This window comes from Olea europaea, chromosome 10 (genome assembly GCF_002742605.1).
Source record: "Olea europaea var. sylvestris chromosome 10, O_europaea_v1, whole genome shotgun sequence".
NCBI lineage: Eukaryota > Viridiplantae > Streptophyta > Magnoliopsida > Lamiales > Oleaceae > Olea > Olea europaea.
In genome coordinates this window covers 44,260,703-44,279,023 of record NC_036246.1, presented here as the reverse complement: position 1 = coordinate 44,279,023, position 18,321 = coordinate 44,260,703, and the positions used below count along the sequence as shown (strand labels likewise).

General features: G+C 34.2%; 3 protein-coding genes across 14 annotated transcripts; 1 reads left to right on the top strand and 2 right to left on the bottom strand.

Annotated features, from left to right (window-relative positions):
* Nucleotides 1-1,192: 1,192 nt before the first annotated feature.
* On the top strand, nucleotides 1,193-7,998 carry LOC111402452 (actin-related protein 8). Of its 3 annotated transcripts, none has more exons than XM_023030762.1 (12): nucleotides 1,196-1,602; nucleotides 2,909-2,994; nucleotides 3,382-3,452; nucleotides 3,548-3,615; nucleotides 3,989-4,050; nucleotides 4,486-4,583; nucleotides 5,795-5,876; nucleotides 6,173-6,315; nucleotides 6,658-6,806; nucleotides 7,076-7,209; nucleotides 7,397-7,539; nucleotides 7,676-7,998. In XM_023030762.1, exons 1-11 carry the CDS (start codon nucleotides 1,265-1,267, stop codon nucleotides 7,537-7,539), a joined length of 1,374 nt encoding a protein of 457 aa, XP_022886530.1. In that variant the 5' UTR covers nucleotides 1,196-1,264; the 3' UTR covers nucleotides 7,676-7,998. The 3 variants fall into 3 exon arrangements, 2 of the variants coding, with proteins under 2 accessions (XP_022886530.1, XP_022886529.1); XM_023030761.1 differs by having other exon boundaries at nucleotides 1,199-1,602; nucleotides 7,397-7,515; XR_002704259.1 differs by lacking the exon at nucleotides 7,676-7,998 and having other exon boundaries at nucleotides 1,193-1,602; nucleotides 6,658-6,802; nucleotides 7,397-7,515.
* LOC111402453 (GPI-anchored protein LLG1-like) lies at nucleotides 7,941-10,270 on the bottom strand. 2 transcript variants are annotated; one of them, XM_023030764.1, is made up of 4 exons: nucleotides 10,085-10,270; nucleotides 9,890-9,989; nucleotides 9,732-9,788; nucleotides 7,941-8,460 (listed from the first exon to the last, which is right to left on the bottom strand). In XM_023030764.1, the coding sequence occupies exons 2-4, from the start codon at nucleotides 9,975-9,977 to the stop codon at nucleotides 8,090-8,092; spliced, it is 516 nt and encodes a 171-aa protein (XP_022886532.1). In that variant the 5' UTR covers nucleotides 9,978-9,989; nucleotides 10,085-10,270; the 3' UTR covers nucleotides 7,941-8,089. The 2 variants fall into 2 exon arrangements, with proteins under 2 accessions (XP_022886532.1, XP_022886531.1); XM_023030763.1 differs by having other exon boundaries at nucleotides 9,890-10,269.
* A 1,613-nt stretch (nucleotides 10,271-11,883) lies between these two features.
* On the bottom strand, nucleotides 11,884-18,146 carry LOC111402450 (phosphatidylinositol/phosphatidylcholine transfer protein SFH13-like). Of its 9 annotated transcripts, none has more exons than XM_023030759.1 (15): nucleotides 17,819-18,040; nucleotides 16,951-17,044; nucleotides 16,450-16,765; nucleotides 15,992-16,130; nucleotides 15,514-15,780; nucleotides 15,103-15,180; nucleotides 14,907-15,011; nucleotides 14,767-14,816; nucleotides 14,590-14,689; nucleotides 14,403-14,501; nucleotides 14,223-14,336; nucleotides 13,726-13,888; nucleotides 13,038-13,432; nucleotides 12,883-12,957; nucleotides 11,907-12,333 (listed from the first exon to the last, which is right to left on the bottom strand). In XM_023030759.1, the coding sequence occupies exons 2-15, from the start codon at nucleotides 16,955-16,957 to the stop codon at nucleotides 12,313-12,315; spliced, it is 1,929 nt and encodes a 642-aa protein (XP_022886527.1). In that variant the 5' UTR covers nucleotides 16,958-17,044; nucleotides 17,819-18,040; the 3' UTR covers nucleotides 11,907-12,312. The 9 variants fall into 9 exon arrangements, 8 of the variants coding, with proteins under 8 accessions (XP_022886527.1, XP_022886528.1, XP_022886521.1 ...); XM_023030760.1 differs by having other exon boundaries at nucleotides 15,992-16,091; nucleotides 17,819-18,039; XR_002704258.1 differs by having other exon boundaries at nucleotides 11,884-12,333; nucleotides 13,038-13,428; nucleotides 14,767-15,011; nucleotides 17,819-18,042.
* Between the last annotated feature and the right edge of the window lie 175 nt (nucleotides 18,147-18,321).

Genomic DNA, 18,321 nt, shown 5'->3' with positions numbered 1-18,321 from the left:
CCCGTTTAATTTTTTTTTTATTGTTTTTGATAATTTATTTTATTGTCCCAATTCATTCAAGCGAGACAATAATATAGTTATTAAAAAATTTAATTAATTAATTTATTTTTAAAAGTTAAATTATTCAAATATATTTGATAAACTAAGGTTTATCATATTTTTTGGATAATTTTAGTTGCCATCTTCTAATAGAATTAATAGAATTTCGTTGAATTTTTTCATTTAAAATATTGAATCTTTAAAAAAAAATTAAATGGGGGCGGGAACCCGCGGATATTTGGTTTTAAAGGATATTTTTTTGCCATCGCTAGTTTCTTGGGCACATTTGCGGCATCATGGTGCCCATATGTTTTCTTCATTTCATTTACCTCATGTTCTAGCCTGTTTTCCACTTTATTTTTCTTTTCTTTCATCTTCATTCCATGCCCACTCTTGTGATCAACAGCATAGCTCCATTCCAAGCTCCGAAATATACCATTTTCTCCAAGTTACCCATACTACAAAACAACGTGAACAAACATATCAAAACACTCAAAAGTGCTCAAGAACAAACTAAAAACTATATTTTAGAGGTATATGTCCGATGAGTAAATTACACTCATCAATTTCTAAAAGTGCGTTTGATTGAAAATATATAATTTCTATAGAAAGAAAATAAATTATAGGCAATAGAATTGCCTATAACTTATTTGTATAAAAATTATTAATTAAATGTGTTTGATTGATTTAATTTTAACGTATAAAATGTTATACTTTTTCACTCTTTAGTAAGTAGATGAGTGAGTGGGAATAGATGAGAGAGAACTTAAAAAATAAAAATCATTTCCTTAAATAAAATATTTTTCTTATTTTTAAGGAAAATATGATTACATTACTAAACGTTGAAAAATATTTTCCCACGAAAAAATTATCAATCAAATATAAAAAAAAAAATGAATGGAAAAATGACATTTTTTTATGAAAAATAAAGCCAATCAACACACTCTAATTTTCATAACTCCAGAATTTTACTCCTGATTTCGATATCGAAATTCAAGTGCAAAATTATAAGAGACCCCCTCATATTTAAAAATATTACAAAAACCACCCATGTAAATAATTAATCATACTTTCAAATTTCAATGGATAAACTTGTTAATTGTAGAATATCCATGAATAAATCGCCACGTGCTCGTTGTCTACACCACTATAGTCAAAATGCCGCCCAACGAATACTCAAAATTCAGAACTCAACTGGGAAAAAAATACACACCGCTGAAAATTCATGGCTACGCTGCTTCGGAAGGTCTTTGGATCCGTTTCCCACCGGCCGGGTTCGAGTTCCAGGTCCAATTCCAATCCGCAAATCGATCGCTTCCAGCAGATGATGTATATTCAGATTTCATCAGTTGGGGAATTTGATCGGATTCCCATTGACATTTTCATCCAAATTCTCAAAATTCTTGGCCCCAAAGAGTCGGCCAAGCTCAGAGCCGTCTGTAAATCGTGGAAATATATTGTTTCAGATAACGAGCTTTGGATGTATTTTTTACAGAACCAGGAGCAGCCTGGGGATTCCATTTTATTTGCCGAAACTCACTTGCGTTCCGGCTTTCCCCTACAGTAAGTTATATTTATTTATTTACATTTTTTAGCGAGAAATTGATATGATTATAGAAGTTTGGTTACAAGCATAGGGTTTAATATTATTTTACGATTCTATTTTTGTATACTTGAATTGCCTAATTACGTGGTTATGATATTGAGTGATTGATAATATGTTTTCACTTAATTTAACTCGGCCTAACCTCTCTTATCACTCCCATGATTGTTTAAATCATATTACTTTGAAAGTAATTTTCGATTCTTGTTCTTTTTGAAATTCACCAATTATGACCCATAACTACATTATGGCATTGGCCTTAATAAAGGAAGAAGTCGATTTAGCGAACTTAACTCTGTTGAAACTCATTGCTCTAGGATTGAGTTATATTTAGGATCTCGTACTATGTTTGTTTTAACAACTGTGGCCAATTATTTTAAGTTTCAATATAACCATTGTGGCATACCTAATAACTTTTTTAAATGTCTACGTTAGATCCAATGCCCCATGTGCAATACCACTGATGTAATTCATTTAATCTTTTGATGCCCATTTGATATGTATGAATTCACTCAAGCGTTAATTTGGACTGTAACAATTATTTGGTGGTTCGGGTGATGGGCTGGATTAACTCATGATGGTGTCAAAGAAGGTGGCAGGAGGTGAATTGGACTGTTGATATTTTGTATTTCACAGGAAGAATAATTTTATGTAGCTGTTGATTACTTCATAAAGATCATGGTAGAACCAATGCATGGTAGTCAATGATCATGATTTCCTGATTTTGATGTCTGCCATATTTTAAAAAACAATGAAGTATTATCACGAATAAAGTAATGCTATTTGTACATCATTGTGTACATATTGATGATGTGGAAGAGAGAAAGAGAAAAATAAAAAGAGAAGGAAAGAAAAGAAAAGAAAGTCGGTTAATATAATCCACATCATCAATTTGTACACAATGATATACAAGTAGCATTACTTATCGCAAATATGTTGAGCTATTGATTTTTCCTTCTTTATTCCATTATTTCGTTACTCCTTTTCTTTTCAAAATCTTTGGCAGGGTAATTGCTCAAAAATGATATTTTCAACTAGTATTACCTGTAGAAAAATTGCATTTATGCAATCAATTGTTGCTTTGGCCTTGTTTGTGTTTCCATTGACTTATGATTAATACTATGAGGCTTGATGCTGGTATTTTGACTGTTGTATAATGGAAACTCTCACTTGATTGTTGGGATAGAAAGGGAAGAGTAGAACAGGTGTAGGGGCTGATCATTATAAATGCACGATGACCATTAATACTGCATTATGTAATTGCAGAGTATTTCCTACTCAGGCGCCTGATCTGTCATTTATGCACATTTATGGTCAACGTGTACAGGTTCCTGGAGCTATTATAATTGATGGTGTGTATCCATTGCTTGTTGTTCTTGTACTACTTTCACAAAATTGCCTTTCGTATTTACACAGCATACTTTTTTCTGCTAGGAGAGACTTTTGCCTTTGTATTTAATATCGGCTGTTATTTTTGTCAAACAAAATATGATGTGAATTTCTTCAGCCATAAGAAAATGAGAAAGATATAAGAAAGGCAATAGAATTTCTAATATTTCCTCCAAACTGGGAAAAGCAGGTTTTGCGTTTCTTTTACCTCTTTTCTCCTGCTTCTGCTTTCTGGTCATTTATTATCTCTCTTTTTTCCTTCCAGTCAAAAGATTTGAAATCCTTTAATCCATCTAAGATTTAACTTGCTACATTTGACCGATTTGTCTCCACTTTTATTTTTATCATAGGTGGCTCCGGTTATTGCAAATATGGGTGGAGCAAGTATTCTGCTCCATCTGGGCGTTCAGCAACATTTTTGGTGAGTTTCTGTTTGTTGTTAAACAATGCTGTGGTCTCTGACCAAAACTGGTGTCTTCAATCTTTAATTCATTTTGAAGTTCTTTCACAATGCAGGAATTTGGAAACATTGAGTCTCCGATGTCTTCTAGACTTAGACACTTCTTTTCAATAATTTGCAGCAGGTTTATCTTTCTATAACTATCACCACCAACTTCTAGTATTTCGCAGTTATAACAAAAATTCGCAGTTATTGATCTATTTTCGGAATGATGCAGTGTTTAGTTTCCTGCATCTTTATACATATTCAACTACAATCTAGATTTTCCTTTGAGAATGTCAAAAGCCTATTTCTTGTGTTTTGATATTTCATATTTAAATCACCTCCCTCAAGAATCTGCATAAAATCGCATAGCTTGGTGATTTGCTAATATAGCGAGATTCATCATGAAATGTTGAGCCTAATTAAATTGTGTTTGTTATATTCCATTGGTACTTGCAGGTTTAACCTTCCATCTCCGTTTCTTTGCTAATTACTTGGACTCTTGTGATTTGCAGGATGCAGCTGAAAACATTCACACAACCTATCATTGTGTCAATACCGCTTCGCCATTATGATGGTTAGCTTCAACTTCATATACTCTTGACTTTCATGTGTACCATCATAATTTTCTCAAATGTTACATTTGTAGATTGTCAACTTATTGTCCAAAATGTGATGCTTTTCAGTATAATCAATTTCGTTGAATTCAAAGGTGTATGAAAATGATTTCCACTTTGGCTCTTTACTTTGAGACTTTTGAATCATTTATTTTGTTTTTTTTTTTTTTAATTTTTATGTTCCTTTTGACTGTTTTCAATCATGTATAAGTCCGTGATTTGCATCCCAAAGGTGGAAGTTATAGAACTAAGCAAGTATTTTGGTTAATTAATTTTTAGAAAATATAACAAAGAAAATTTCCAAAGCTCAACTTTTGGCCAATTCTGTTAACAGTTTGGTTGATAAACTTTACATGTAGTGATATTTGTTTCTCTCTGTTATTATTATGTTTCAGATACTGAGTTTGCAAAAGGTTCTAGGAGACAGCTAAAGGAAGCCATCTACTCTGCATTATTTGATATGAACGTTCCAGCTGTTTGTGCCATCAATCAGGTAGTGTTTATATGTCACTTTCTTAATAAGCTTTGGTGGAATCATTGCATTAGCATTCCTGAAAGCTATAAATTGAATTGCATGTTAAAAAGGAATTACCAATCTTTTGAATTACGAATTTGTGACCATGAAAATATCCATATTTGCTTGAACGCTATCATGAGCAACATTAATATGTCATGATCTATGGCATATCTCCTTGAAAAGATCTCTCAACGAGCTAGTACTTCTATTTGCCTATTTCGTATAAATTTGTTCTTATAGGTAATCAAGTAATTTTATTCATCAAAGAATAATACACAAGAAGTGCTTTATCAATTTAAACAAAATAGAAACAACATGAAATTAGGCGGCCCTTATATCGGATTAGTATCCGCAGCAATAAACCAAATATACAAGTTGGATAAAATAATTCTCTAAACTGCTTCATCGTTAGTGTTTGATCTGCAAAATAGCAGTTGTTCTTTTCCGTCCACGCACACTATGTAATGCATTCTGGGATAAGATCCCAAATAAGCTTGCTATTCTTATCTCGAAGCTTTCTCCTCCACATCCTCTATACACCTTGACAGTACCTAATTCATATGTTGGGAAGTCAGAATTCCACAACGAACGAACACCATCACAATGAATGAACAAGTGGTCAATAGTTTCCCCATCCCTCTTACATATATAACACCACTCGGTAACATAACATCTTTTTTTTCGAAGATTATCCACCGCTAATGTCTGCTCTCTCACAACCTTTTATAGTAAAAATGCCACTTGTGGAGGCAATTTACATTGCGATATCCTCTTTCAGGGGAATGAACTCTCCACAAGTTCCAATAAGGATCTAAAATAAGTGTGAACAGAGAAAATACTATTTCGTGCCACCCTCCACCTGCTACAATCATCCTCTCCTACCCGGATGTGCACCTCATGCAAGGACGTCAAAAACTTTATAGAATGCTGCGTGATTAGCCTGATTGCTAGCAAAATCACCAATGCCCCCCATTGGAAAATTTCAGCTTAGTTTTCAAAAATGTTTCCGAAATTCAATGAGCTAACTATTATTGCATATAACCATCACTAATGCTTGAGTTCAAATGACAGGACATCAACAATTTAAAATAAGTGTGAATTTGATCAATTGTCTCTGTAAATTGGCAATATGATTTCTTTGCTGTGTTATAATTAATTACCTCATGATTTCTTTTGAACTGGTGCAGGCAACATTAGCTTTATTTGCGGCAAGACACACTTCGGGAATTGTTGTGAATATTGGTTTCCATCAAACTTCTATTGTTCCGAGTAAGTTCTTTCTTCTTGATGCAATACTTGTTTTTAAGAAGTATTTCATGTTCTCTAGTAGACCTAAATTATAATGATTTTCTCATTAGATTAAGTTCATATCCAACAAGGATAATTGCAACGTAATCAGTTATTTCTACATATAGTAATTTTTGAGCAATTGAACAAGCATGGGGAGATATCTTTTGCCTGTTTCCATTTTTGCATGTTTTTCTACTAATATATTTGTACCCTTTAAAGTTCAAGTTTCCTAGGATTAACAAGACTCTTAACTTTTTGGTTTTTCTGTTTGACAGTTTTAAATGGTAAAATTATGCACAAGGTGGGTGTGGAAGCGATAGGAATTGGAGCTTTGAAACTTACGGGATTCCTCAAGGAGCAGATGCAACAGAATAATGTTAACTTTGAATCGCTCTATACCGTGCGCACCTTAAAAGAGGTAAATATCCATTTTCCTTTTCTGTAAACCACATTTACTATGCCCCTTTTTTGTTGGCTATGTTTTCCCTGGGATTTGAGGGGAATGGGAGGAAGAGAAGGTTTTGTGTGGTTATCTGATCTGATTAGACTTGTGTAGAATCTTGATTGGCTATAACCCTTGTTGTCTCATATCTCTGGTGAAGCCATGACTTGTTAAATCTTTCTTCCAAACGTATCTTCTGCTTGGAGGGGTGTCACTGTGGGAGAAATGATTCTCAAAAACATGGCTGTGTGAATTTATTTTTTATTATTATATTAATTCTTTGTAGATTGAGATACTCTTGGTTACATTGACTCGCAGAACCTATGCTATGTTGCTCTTGATTACAAAGCTGAACTTTCCAAAGATACTCGAGCATCTTTTCGAGTTCCATCAGAAGGTTGGATCACACTTTCAAAGGAACGGTTTCAAACAGGAGAGATTTTGTTCCAGCCTCGGATTGCAGGCATGTATGTACACGTCTCCTTATTCCGGAACTTCCAGGATTTGGTGAAGCACTTTCCTATAGTATTTGTTCGTCTAGATATATTTAGAAATAAATGGTAGTTTAAGATGATGTAAAAATAAATTTAGGGTAATACCTCAAGATTCTGGATAATATCTATTCAGGAGACTTCATGTTAATAATTGGTAAGAAGTTTATCCGCTGTGGACACCTGTTTATTGCCTTTAGCTCTTTTATATCATGGTTAATTTGTGTCTTCTGGTCTTTTTACAGGCAGGCAATGGCTTTACAACAGGCAGTGGCACTATGCATGGATCACTGCCAAGATGCTGAGTTAACAGGCGACAACAATTGGTACAAAACTGTAATATTGGCTGGGGGCAGTGCATGCTTGCCAGGATTATCGGGTCTGAGCCACTATCTTCAACTCATTTTGTTTGTAATTTGTTGATGGAGACTATAAAGTCTGTTTTGCTAGATTAGTAAGAAGAAGAATCTATAACAATCTCAAATAATTATAACAACGAGCGATATTTTCAATTAGATGCATGTAATTTGTAGCGAAGTTGTTGACATCATTCATTGCTTTAACAGAAAGATTGGAGAAAGAACTCCGCGGATATCTCCCAACATCTATGTCCAGTGGAATCAGAGTTATTCCACCTCCATATGGCGTCGATTCCGCATGGTTTGGAGCAAAGCTTGTTAGCAATGTATGCTGCTGCTCGCTATTCTGAGTACAACATTTCAATCTTGATGCTTAATGTAGTTGTTGATAAATTAATACAGTGGTAGCATTTATCAAATCAACTTGAATTGTAGTTGCATGTGTAGTCTAACCACTTCATCTAATTTTCTTTTGTTTCTATACAGTTGAGTACCTTTACCGGATCTTGGTGCGTGACAAAAAAGCAATTTCGACATTGGTCCAGACGCAAGCAAATGTGGTGAAAACTTTTCCCTCATCTGCTGTAGTCAACTAAGTTGCAAAAGCTAATGAAACAAAGGAGTTCTTTGATGCCAGCTATAAATATTTTCAAGCATTATATAATATATTCGAAAACCATATTATATAAACATGGAGTTCGATTCTTTTATTAGAGATATTATATCATGTGTCAGTGTGCAAATAAAGGCCTTTACAGATAAACTTTTTGCAGTTATTGCAAATTAATAAAGGTGAATACATTAGTTTTTCTTGCAGAGTTAAGAATCTTGCTTTTATGGATGTTCCATATATGTCGGCTTTGGCTCGACTTTACCGATAAATTTTACTTCGCGAAAACTTCACATAAATTGCAGCAACACAAGAAAAACTGCTACAAGAATCATCCTTCTGAATGGTTTGCTTACTGTCCAACATCCCTTAGATCTCTCTGATTTTGATTGTGATTCTGATGGTGGTAGTGCAGGGCATTCGAGCCCTTGCTTCCCTTCCTTGCATTCACTAGAAAATAAACCTGGTGGATACTTCCCCTCGAGGTTAATGTAGTTGAACATGATCGAGGCACACTCGTTTGTTAAATCATTTATATCATCAGCAAACTGACAAGCAAAATCTTTGAAAGCAGGACAACATAGGCTGGGAGGGTAGAGTGGTCCCTTGCATTTGCTGGTGATGATAGTGTAGTTCTGGAACTCAAAGTTGACTGGGCAAGCTGTAAACCAAAGGGAAAATATTCAATGAACATTTCTTTCAAAACCTGACTTTCAGATGATAATGCAGACTTCTTGAGAAACCTCTACGAAATTAGAATCATGTTCCAACATAAGAGAGCTCGAATAGAATCAGTAAAGCACACTAAATTATAATAGCTGCATAGATATCAGTAAGTTTAAAGACTTCTATTAGAGATATAATTTAAGTTTAATGACTTCTATAAGAGAGATAATTTCAGCATTTCATAGTGTTGAAAATAGTGTGCAGATAAATTACGAGTTGTTCTTGGTGTACATAGGTGCATCCACACCCCTCACATGGGGTGGGTACACCAAGACTTATCCATAAATTACGAGGCAATTTATGTAGTACACTTCGAAAATCAAAACTATAGGCTCAGTTAGAGAGCAAATCTTCTTTTCGAAATATATATATATATATATATATGTGCCATGACAAAAAATTCGCCTGGAAGGTCAAGGTGACAAATTAAAAATCCGAGTGTCAAGATATACAACTAGGCCAAAGTGTGGCTCTGCATAACAGCTGCAAGACTGCATCAAACACCTTTACACAGAACAGTTTTTCTCGGTTCGAAAAATCAAGTAAGAGGATCGAACGGAAACTTTTTCAAATTCGAAATTTTTGGTCCACGTTCCATTTTATACTAAAGGTTCTCTAACAAAACTACAGGAAAAATAAAAAGAATGTGAAAGAAACTATGCTGGGAGTCTTTCATCAAAATCTTGCACTCAAAAGAATTTTCAGAAAATTCAAGTGAATTGTTTTGAGAAGCATGGAAGAAAAATATTCAAATTCATCATAATTAATATTTTCCAACTCTTTAAAATTTTTTAAGCACTTCAAAACTGTTTGTCACAAATGAACTCATCAAGGATATTCATTATTGTGATTGAAAGCATGACAAAAATGAAGGTTTAGCCCCGAAATTAACATGACTAACATTGTTGCAAAAGAATTAGTTTAATTGGATCTTCATGGAAAACCCGATTTGGATCGAACATCTACATGAAAAATAGTTCATAACTTTATATAATCGAATCCAAGTTCATTAGTAGTAAAACTTCTTGTTGGCAACAAGAACTAACATTACTAAGTTCATGGAAATTTCTCGAGAAAAATTAAATATTATAATCATGGAGTTCAGAATTATATCACAAAACATAGAACCTCAAATTAAAAAGTTCTAAGGAAGACAAATTCATGATAAATTAGGGAGACAAAAAGGAAGATTACTGAAAAACATACACTTCTTAGCCTGAAGGAGATTCCTTCCAGTTGAACCCGATGATCCAAAAATAGAATCTGCACCATTTACAGCAACCCAAAAAAAAAAAAAAAAGGGGTTAGAAGTCTACAAACTCGCAGAGATACATAGATATAGATATTTATGCAGAGGGAGAAACCTGAAATGAAAGTAGAAGCAGAGAGGCCAGCGAAGAGGGAGAGAAATACAGCCAGAATCAAATAACACTTGAAATTGCTCAAACCCATAATTTTTCGGATCTAAATCAATCAATTTCTATCTCTAAAATTAAAATTCGCACACATAAGCAATTCAATCACTAATATCTGCAAAATTCGTTTACATAAACTCTCACCGGAGTTCAATTCCTCTACTTCTCATGCAGATCTGTGTTTTTCAACTTCAAGTATGTACCATACCACTATGTAGTAATAGAAATATGAGCTGGAAACAGATACAGATGGAGTGCAGATAGCACGGTGCCAATTCTCCACGCGGAGAAAAGTTTTTCTTGTCCGAATTTTGAGAAGTTACTTATAATTAATTTTATAAGTTACAATATTCTCACTTTTATTAAAGGGTTAACTGCTGAACTTGTATTTTACAAGGGAAATTTCCGTGCTGAAACTGTGTTTTATATATTTATATTTTAATACGCTACATTTTGTATAATAGTTACAAAAAGTATTGTTTATTGAAACAATAAATCACACCCTATATTACCTTACAATTTATTTATTATTTTTTTGTTAAACATTATTTTCTTTAAAGGATGATATTTTCCTATCATAAACTTTAACATCAAATAAATAAAAATTAATATTACTAAGTTTATTGAAAATATAGAAAATACTTTATTTTTCACTCTTTTAATTATAAAACCGAATAAAAAACTCTGAATTGTTATCTTCTAATTGACAGTTTTCTTCCGTGATTTTTTTTTTATTTTAAAAAAAACAATCAATTAAAATAATTTTTAATTATTAGTTGTATTCTGTGGATAAAAATAAATATATTAATCATTTAATGTTGGAATAATATTCCAACTTAAAAATTTTAACCTGCCATAGTCATTGGTAATTTTCAATCCGTTGATCCGTTATAATAATAACTTCAACCTAGATTAATATGAATAATGCTATAGTCTTTGTTTGTTTTGCCCGAGAATGCCCGATGCGCTTGTATGTGGATTTGATGGGACATGTTAGTCCGGATATGCCTTATGTAATTGTAAATTATTTTTATCAATATAATTCACATTTACTGATAAAATAATAATAATACTATGTATTTTCATTGGGGTTGTAACCCTAATCTAGATAACGTTGATGTGGTATCAAATGATAAGTGGAATTAAATGACTTCTACTGAAGTTACCACCCTAATTTAAGTGGCGTGAGATGATAAACTAAATAAAAGGTGAAATTAAATAAGTTATTTAATTTTACTTACGTTTAATATCACATTAACGCCAATTAGATTGGGACTACGACCTCACTAAATAGCATTATTCTATTAAAATTTAATCGCTTAATTGAAATGAACCAATACTTAATTCTTTTTTTTTTTTTAATGATCATGGGTGTTCAGGTCAGCTTACGCGCACCTTGACTTACTCACGGGACTTTGAAGTTTACAGTTAGGTACTCACCTCAGTGGTTCTGAAGGTATTTGAATTGGTGACTATTAGGGAACAAACCCAAGACCCGATCACTGAGTTACCCTTCAGGTTAAATCAAAGAATCGATAATTAAGAATTAATGAGAGTCGACATATTTGATCAATCCATACTTAATTATCTTTCTAAAACAGAAAAAATACTTTCCACCACTGTAGAATCGAATTTATTTATTTATTTATTATTATTATTTTTTTAAAGTAGCTTTTCATTCTGCCAAAGCCGCCCAAGCCCATAAAAATGGAATAATAGTAGGATAAGGGTAAATTGCATTATTCCTCCCTAACCTTTGGGAAAGTAGAAGACTTAACCATACCTTTTATTTGTCACGTTTTATCCTCAAGCTTTGAGAAATTAGTGCAATTTATCATTAGGATAATGAAGATATTAAATAACTACCAATTCAACCACAGTCGAGATAATCTCGAGTCGAGTAATTCTATAAAAACAACCAACTCGACCCATACGAACACAAGTTTTCGACTGTGGTTGAGCTCACTTTAGTCAATAGATCAGTTTATTATCAAGTGTCAGTCTCAATTTAAAGGAAAGAGACTTCCTAAATTCATTTCAGTATCCATTTACATCTGACTATCTCTATGCATTAACTACACAGAGTATTAGACAATTAGCAAGAAAAATGCCGCAAATAGTTCCACTAGGAAGAAGACTAAAATCCACACTGAAGCTCTCTCTGTTCTACACCATCTCAGACTTTGAGATAAACATTTTGCTAAGCTGCGTGGCAGATTTGTCATGGATTGTGGAATGAAAGGAAAACTGAGGGAGGAAACAAAATGCTGATCTGCACACACTTCTTCCATGACGATTGGCTAAAGACTCCCGAAAGGGCATATTATGCATTGAGTGGTTGCAGGATCTCCCTACTCTCTACAATCGACAAGTTAACAGCATAACTTTCGTTGCTGCAAAACAAAAGATTGGAATTTTTATGCTTTTTAGAATTGATTTGCAAGAAAAACATAGAAATGCAGTGCACTTGGGAATCATGAAACCAAACAGCAGCACAAACAACTTGTGATTGAGATTTATGTTGAAGACTTGCCAAGATTAGATGCTTTTAGTGCGAATTTTCACGTGTTCGATTTGTTTCTTTTATGTTATGTGTCTATATTTAACATGGTAAGTATAAATAGGAGTAGGGGTTTGAGTTTTACACTGACTATGGACTACTGAATACAAATTTATTGAGATTATCCTCCTCAATTCCTCTATGTTATGTGCGATTTTTTTCTTTTTAATATTCTTGTATTTTCTATATTGTGCTGCATCATCTTAATTATTCTAAGAAGCCACCTTGGTGGGGACAAAAACGAAATCGTGAAAAAGAGGGAAGAGAGACAGGTGGATGCCAAAAGAGCTGCTCTAAGAAATTTTTTTTGTATGAACACAAGGCATGACATACCAGAAAATAGCCAGAAAAACAGGAAACGTTTTTTACAGGAATGACTTACGCGAAATCTGGATTCCTGCATATTCTCTAAAAACTCTGCGATCTCAAGCTGCTTTGTAGCTGCAGTATTTAATACCTGCCACAGACACAAGAATAAATCAATTTCTCCAGGTTTAAAGTTTCGAACAAATCATGTAAATACAACTGATAATTTACCGTCTTCGTTTTTTCGAGGTCAAGTTCTACAGTTTTAATCCTGTTCAAAGATTGCAGTAGCATTTGCTCCTTTTCTAACGGAATTTCAGCAGGCTTTTGTTCGAGTTCTTCTAACAAACTTTCCAACCTCTGGAGTCGCTGTACGCATGGAAGTACCCTGTCTTCTTCACTTACAGCTTCAGCATCAACAGTTGAGAGCCTGCAGTGTTCAGTTCCATCTTCCACTGCATTAGATGGATAAATGTCGGCATGTCTTCTCCAATATGCAAAGGGAACATTTGGGCTCAATGCAAAAAGCTTGGTCGTGAAAGACACTAATGCTCTCGCCATATACAGGAAACTTTTCTTAACAACCTTCTCCTGGATGATGTGCAGCCAATAAAATACCAGACTACCTAGAAGACAAATCAAATCAGATATGAACCCAAGAACGTGAAGTACGAGAGAGCTAAACAGTCACCAGATATGATTCCCAAATACAGGGATCTATACCAAATAATTTGGTTAAAATGTAGAAAAATTCAGACAAGATTTTTGTCTCCATAAATTCATAACAGAAAAAGACATTTACCCCTTCTAAATTGCCTAGGTTACTTAAATGCACAAACTTATTTTCATTTTCCTTTTCCATGGAGGGGGTTGTTGGAGAGAGAGACTGGTGAAGAGAAGAATAATAATGTCAAAATACCTTCTAGATTTGTTCTCCCATCAGCTTTCAAATATCTTGCATTGTCAAATTCAAAAGACTGGTCCAGAAGGTTGGCAGTTCCTTGCTTGCAGTCACTATCATCATCAACTGGCCAAAGATGATCCTCACAATCATAGTAGATACATGGATCCAATGCTTTTGCCTGCATAAGTTGAATATCGTCAATTGATGCATTGATTCAACACATGCCTTGGATAGAGGAGGGTGCGTGTGTCAAGTGCACTTGCTGAGACAGACTCAAATGGAAGAATGAAGAAATACAGTTATATCACACAGTAAAGAACTTAAGTGTAGTTTGTGTAGCATAATAGGTTGGGAAGATTATTCCTGACAATTGATTATGCAATCAGATGGAGGGAAGAAAGAAGTATAGTTACATCACAGAATAAAGAATATGTGTAGTCTGTGTAGCTTAATAGATTGGAAAGATAGTTTTTGACAATTGATTGTCGCAAATTGCATGGAATTGAACTTACGTCTTCATGAACAATGGCCAGTCGTGAAGTCACAGATCTATTTCGTCTTGTTGGAGTGCAAGAATCTTCGATGTCTGATCCTAATTCAACAGTTGATTTATCGCTGCCTCTCCCCTGATGATACAGAGAAAAAGTCAAAGATGGTATAACTAATGTGTCAAAAGCCTAAACACGGACTACCTTCAATGGGCGTATCTGAATATAAGAGTTAACTTTCTGCTGGTCACTGATTATTCGGGTGATCTGCCTAACAAGCGTGGATTCTGCATTATGCACAAGCTACAAATGGACAGAAAATCTTACGTTAGATTAACCAGGAAATTTAATCCTATTTGCAGTTATATAGAACTGTACATACTATAAGTACCTTCATAATTTCAGGATCAGCCCAGGGACCCTTAGTAGACCTAAGGCAACCTCCCTCGAGAGAGCAAGAGCATGATCCACCCAAAAAGTCTGGCAGTTGACTGGAAGAAAACGACCAAGGAATTAGATGGTCTTATTTTTGAAACACTTTAAAGGAAAACATAAGAGAGAATTCAACCTTGGGTCAATGACTTCAAGTAGTTTCCCCAAAGATTTAGCGTCCAAAACCTGTAAATAGATTGCGAGAACAGTTGAAGCTGCAATACGGAAGAAACAGAAAAGAAAGGAAAAAATTAAACGCCAGTTCATATCCTTCACATGTATCTTTGCAGTAGTTTTTGGATCCAAAAACTTTTGTGCTGCAGGCCAAAGCACCTTCTTGAAGCCAGGGCCAGCATTGACAATGTACATATGGTGGAGTGTCTGCCAAGTATTGGGCAAATAGATTATTTGTGGCATCCAAAATTTTGTTCATGATTTCAAAAGAGAATCGACCCTTGCAACCTAATTATACCTCAGGATAGTAGTAATTATCAATTTTGGCCATGGCTGACAATAGACTCGCAGCAGTTGTCGTGAAATTCTTTATCCCCTGCAATCAAAAAATCAAGCCATTATTGTATACCACACTGATAGGTTACCACTTACCATAAATGAGGAGAAAATAATTAAGAAAAGAGCAAAACAAACTTCTGGATAATGTACAACTCAACCAACAGAATGGCATTCTTCTGACATCTTCTAATAATAATACACGAAGCTTAATGAAGTGGTACACTAAGTAAACACAGAAAAGTGGGAAGTCGAATTTGACAAAAAGTGAAGAGATAAATATACTACCCACAAATCCGACAAGAAACTGCCGAAAGACCAATTGTATGAACAAAAAGAATTCAATTTGGGAAATCAGATAATCAAATCTTACCAGTCCTTGGACATCCAATATTGTGATTGTTGAACATATATGTCTTTTTGCAGCAATGGAACAGGCAGGGAACTTCTCTTGAAGGGTTCTTTCAAACTCCTGGACATGATATTTTAAATATCGTTCAATTGTGGTAATGCGCATTAGTTTACTGGGGTGAACTTTCCCAAGCCTTTCAATATAAACAGGTCTGCCTTCCCGATCAACTCCATGATATCCTTGGGGATAATATTGCAACACTTCATCCAGCTCCTCAAATTCAAAGTCCTGGAGAATCACAGTCGATAGAGAGGCAAGTTAAGAGAACTTTGGAATCCCTAAAAGGACGAATTACTGAAAACTCAGGACTTTTATCTATATATGATGAAAGAAGGCATAAAAGCATGTCTTGAAAATGAAATATGATAGTTCTTATGCAAGACTTACTAAGAACTCCCCTTCCCAGTACTTGTACTTGTAAACATAATCATAAAATTACCTCCAATATGGTATCTGCTCCATACTCTCTCCTCCAGTTAAGCATTTCTTCCCACATCTGGATGGTCTTCTCAATGTTAAACTCTCTTGCTTTCAAAAACCTAAAACAAATCAATAGCTCAAGACTCAACTGCTGGTTCCTGACGAAATAAACTTAGAAATCAAGCAACAAATATACAAATACAAATGCCACTAGCAGCTAAACAAACAATTGCATAAGATCATGCATAAAACAAATATTGAAGTTTCTGTCATTTTTCTGATAGTTTCCTTCTTGTCATATATTTTTTCTCAAACAAAAAGCCTAACATATGCGAAGACAGCCAAGTGCCCTCATTCCAGCTGCCAGCATCCATTGATGTGAGAGATTCATTAAAGTTTGCCTACCTCAATGTATACACTGACATGATAGGAGATATTAAGGTGAAAAGAAAAAAAAAGGGGGAAAAACTCATTCACCTCAACAAAGTATGATAGTCATCATGGCTAACTGGCAACAAATCCTTGTGAAGGAGTTTTTGACGCAGATCATACACAGAACTCTCCTCTCTTGAACTGCGCACATCCTCGATGGAAACTGAAGAAACCCTGTGGTCGATTTTCCTTTTCCCCCTTTTCTTAAGAGAATGAGTGAACTTGTTTGAAGCGTTTATTGCCTTCTTCTTCAAAGCCCCAATTTTGGATCGCCGTCTTTCATCTTCAGAGTTTTCAAAATCTGACCTCTTGTCCTTGGTTTCATCATATGCCTCTAGTCCTTCTAGGCCTAACATATCACCTATTTATGTAATTCATTAACAATAATCAAATTTCTTTGTATTGTTAAAAAAAAAAGAAAAAAAGAAAAAAAAAAGAGTGTTCATTTTGATAAGAAATGATTTTATCTACAGTCGTATCAAATGAGAGTGAATAGCAGCTGATAATATAGCTTACTGGCTGACGTTACAGAATAAATTTACATACCTGACATTTTAAACAAGTTTTGAAGGAGGAGGCTATAGGAAGAAGAAAACTCTCAAAGTTGAGCAGAAGCAACACAATTCCCCAACATGTTTCCCTGCATTATCAGTGAAATAAGTGGTTTAGTATCTCATGGTATTACATAATGCAAAACATAAATAGATTATCTACGATGGTTCAAGTCATTGGCTCAGACAGTCCCTTTCTTCCATTTTTCTCTTTCATCTTCTCCAAATAGCTTTGCAAGAAATTTAAGAGAGAACTCAAAACTTTCCCTCAGAAGTACAGTTATAAATTCCCTTTTTGCTAGTACATATCTCTTTATCCAACTAAATTCTCCAAACTTCTACTTTTTTCTGGTAAATAAAACCATAACAGATCGGGTAGTCAGCAAATGCTCAAAGCTTTGCTTGCTTTCTTGGGTTCATCTACGTATTTTTTTTTCTCCTAATATTTCCTGTCACTATCTTGGCATTTGTCCAATTAATACGATCCAATTAAATCAGCAGATATGTAGAATCGCATAGTCTGTTGAAAAATAAGCTAAAAACCCTTCTTATTGCCAAATATTCATCCAAAAAAATCCAAAATTACAACAACTTTGTAAACACAGGTATTCATAAAACAATACAAACACAAATTGCAGGTAAAATTAGAGTATGGGAATAATCATTCCTTCTCTTCCCTATCGTTTATCACCAACTCCTGGTAACATAAAATTCTACAATGTCAATAATTTTTCCTCAGATCTCACAGAACATTCAATCATAAAAATTCTACCAAACCATGAACCGACGCAAACATACGCTTTCACACAATTAATCGATCACATTATTAGTATGAATATCGCAAAAACAAGAGAGGAACCTACAAAAAACTAGGTATCAATACGAGCCGGATCGAAACCTCCTATTACATTGATTCCCTGTTCTTCATTGAATTGAAAATGCAGAATACGACACAGCCCAAACCTGGAAATTTACAAAGTTGGCCAGAAACTTTCCTAAAAAAAAATCGAATGAAAAAGAAAAATCTGATGATGTTTTTTATATCATATTCATATACACAACTAGGTATATAGGGTATGTATAGTTTGTATACATTTTATTTGTAGAGCTTCCAGCATTTCTACGTTACTTTTCGCATTAGCCTTTGTTCGGTTATCTTCTCTTACGTGGCTTTTTTATTTTTTTAATTTTGATTTTTAGTGGTACCGAGAAAAGCGGACGTGAAAATGGCATTAAATAGAAGGGGTCAGAATCTCTGTTAAGAATTTGAGTAATGCTATTTGTAGTCGCTCTACGTGATATACACATGACAGTGATTATTTGATACATTAATATGGTAATTTTTTTATTCATTAAAGTATCAAAT

Excerpts from the sequence above, each read along its gene's own strand:
- LOC111402450 (XM_023030753.1), bottom strand. Across the intron at positions 16,131-16,449 it reads GACTATCATACTTTGTTGAG|GAACCAGCAGTTGAGTCTTG; the intron begins GTGAATGAGTTT and ends TTATTTCGTCAG. Across the intron at positions 13,889-14,222 it reads TGGCCATTGTTCATGAAGAC|GCAAAAGCATTGGATCCATG; the intron begins GTAAGTTCAATT and ends CAACTTATGCAG.
- LOC111402453 (XM_023030764.1), bottom strand. The coding sequence starts at position 9,977 with ATGGGTTTGAGCAATTTCAAGTGTTATTTGATTCTGGCTGTATTTCTC. Across the intron at positions 9,789-9,889 it reads TGCTTCTACTTTCATTTCAG|ATTCTATTTTTGGATCATCG; the intron begins GTTTCTCCCTCT and ends TAAATGGTGCAG. Across the intron at positions 8,461-9,731 it reads TCTCCTTCAGGCTAAGAAGT|CTTGCCCAGTCAACTTTGAG; the intron begins GTATGTTTTTCA and ends TTTGGTTTACAG.
- LOC111402452 (XM_023030761.1), top strand. The coding sequence starts at position 1,265 with ATGGCTACGCTGCTTCGGAAGGTCTTTGGATCCGTTTCCCACCGGCCG. Across the intron at positions 5,877-6,172 it reads TCAAACTTCTATTGTTCCGA|TTTTAAATGGTAAAATTATG; the intron begins GTAAGTTCTTTC and ends TCTGTTTGACAG. Across the intron at positions 6,316-6,657 it reads CCGTGCGCACCTTAAAAGAG|AACCTATGCTATGTTGCTCT; the intron begins GTAAATATCCAT and ends ATTGACTCGCAG.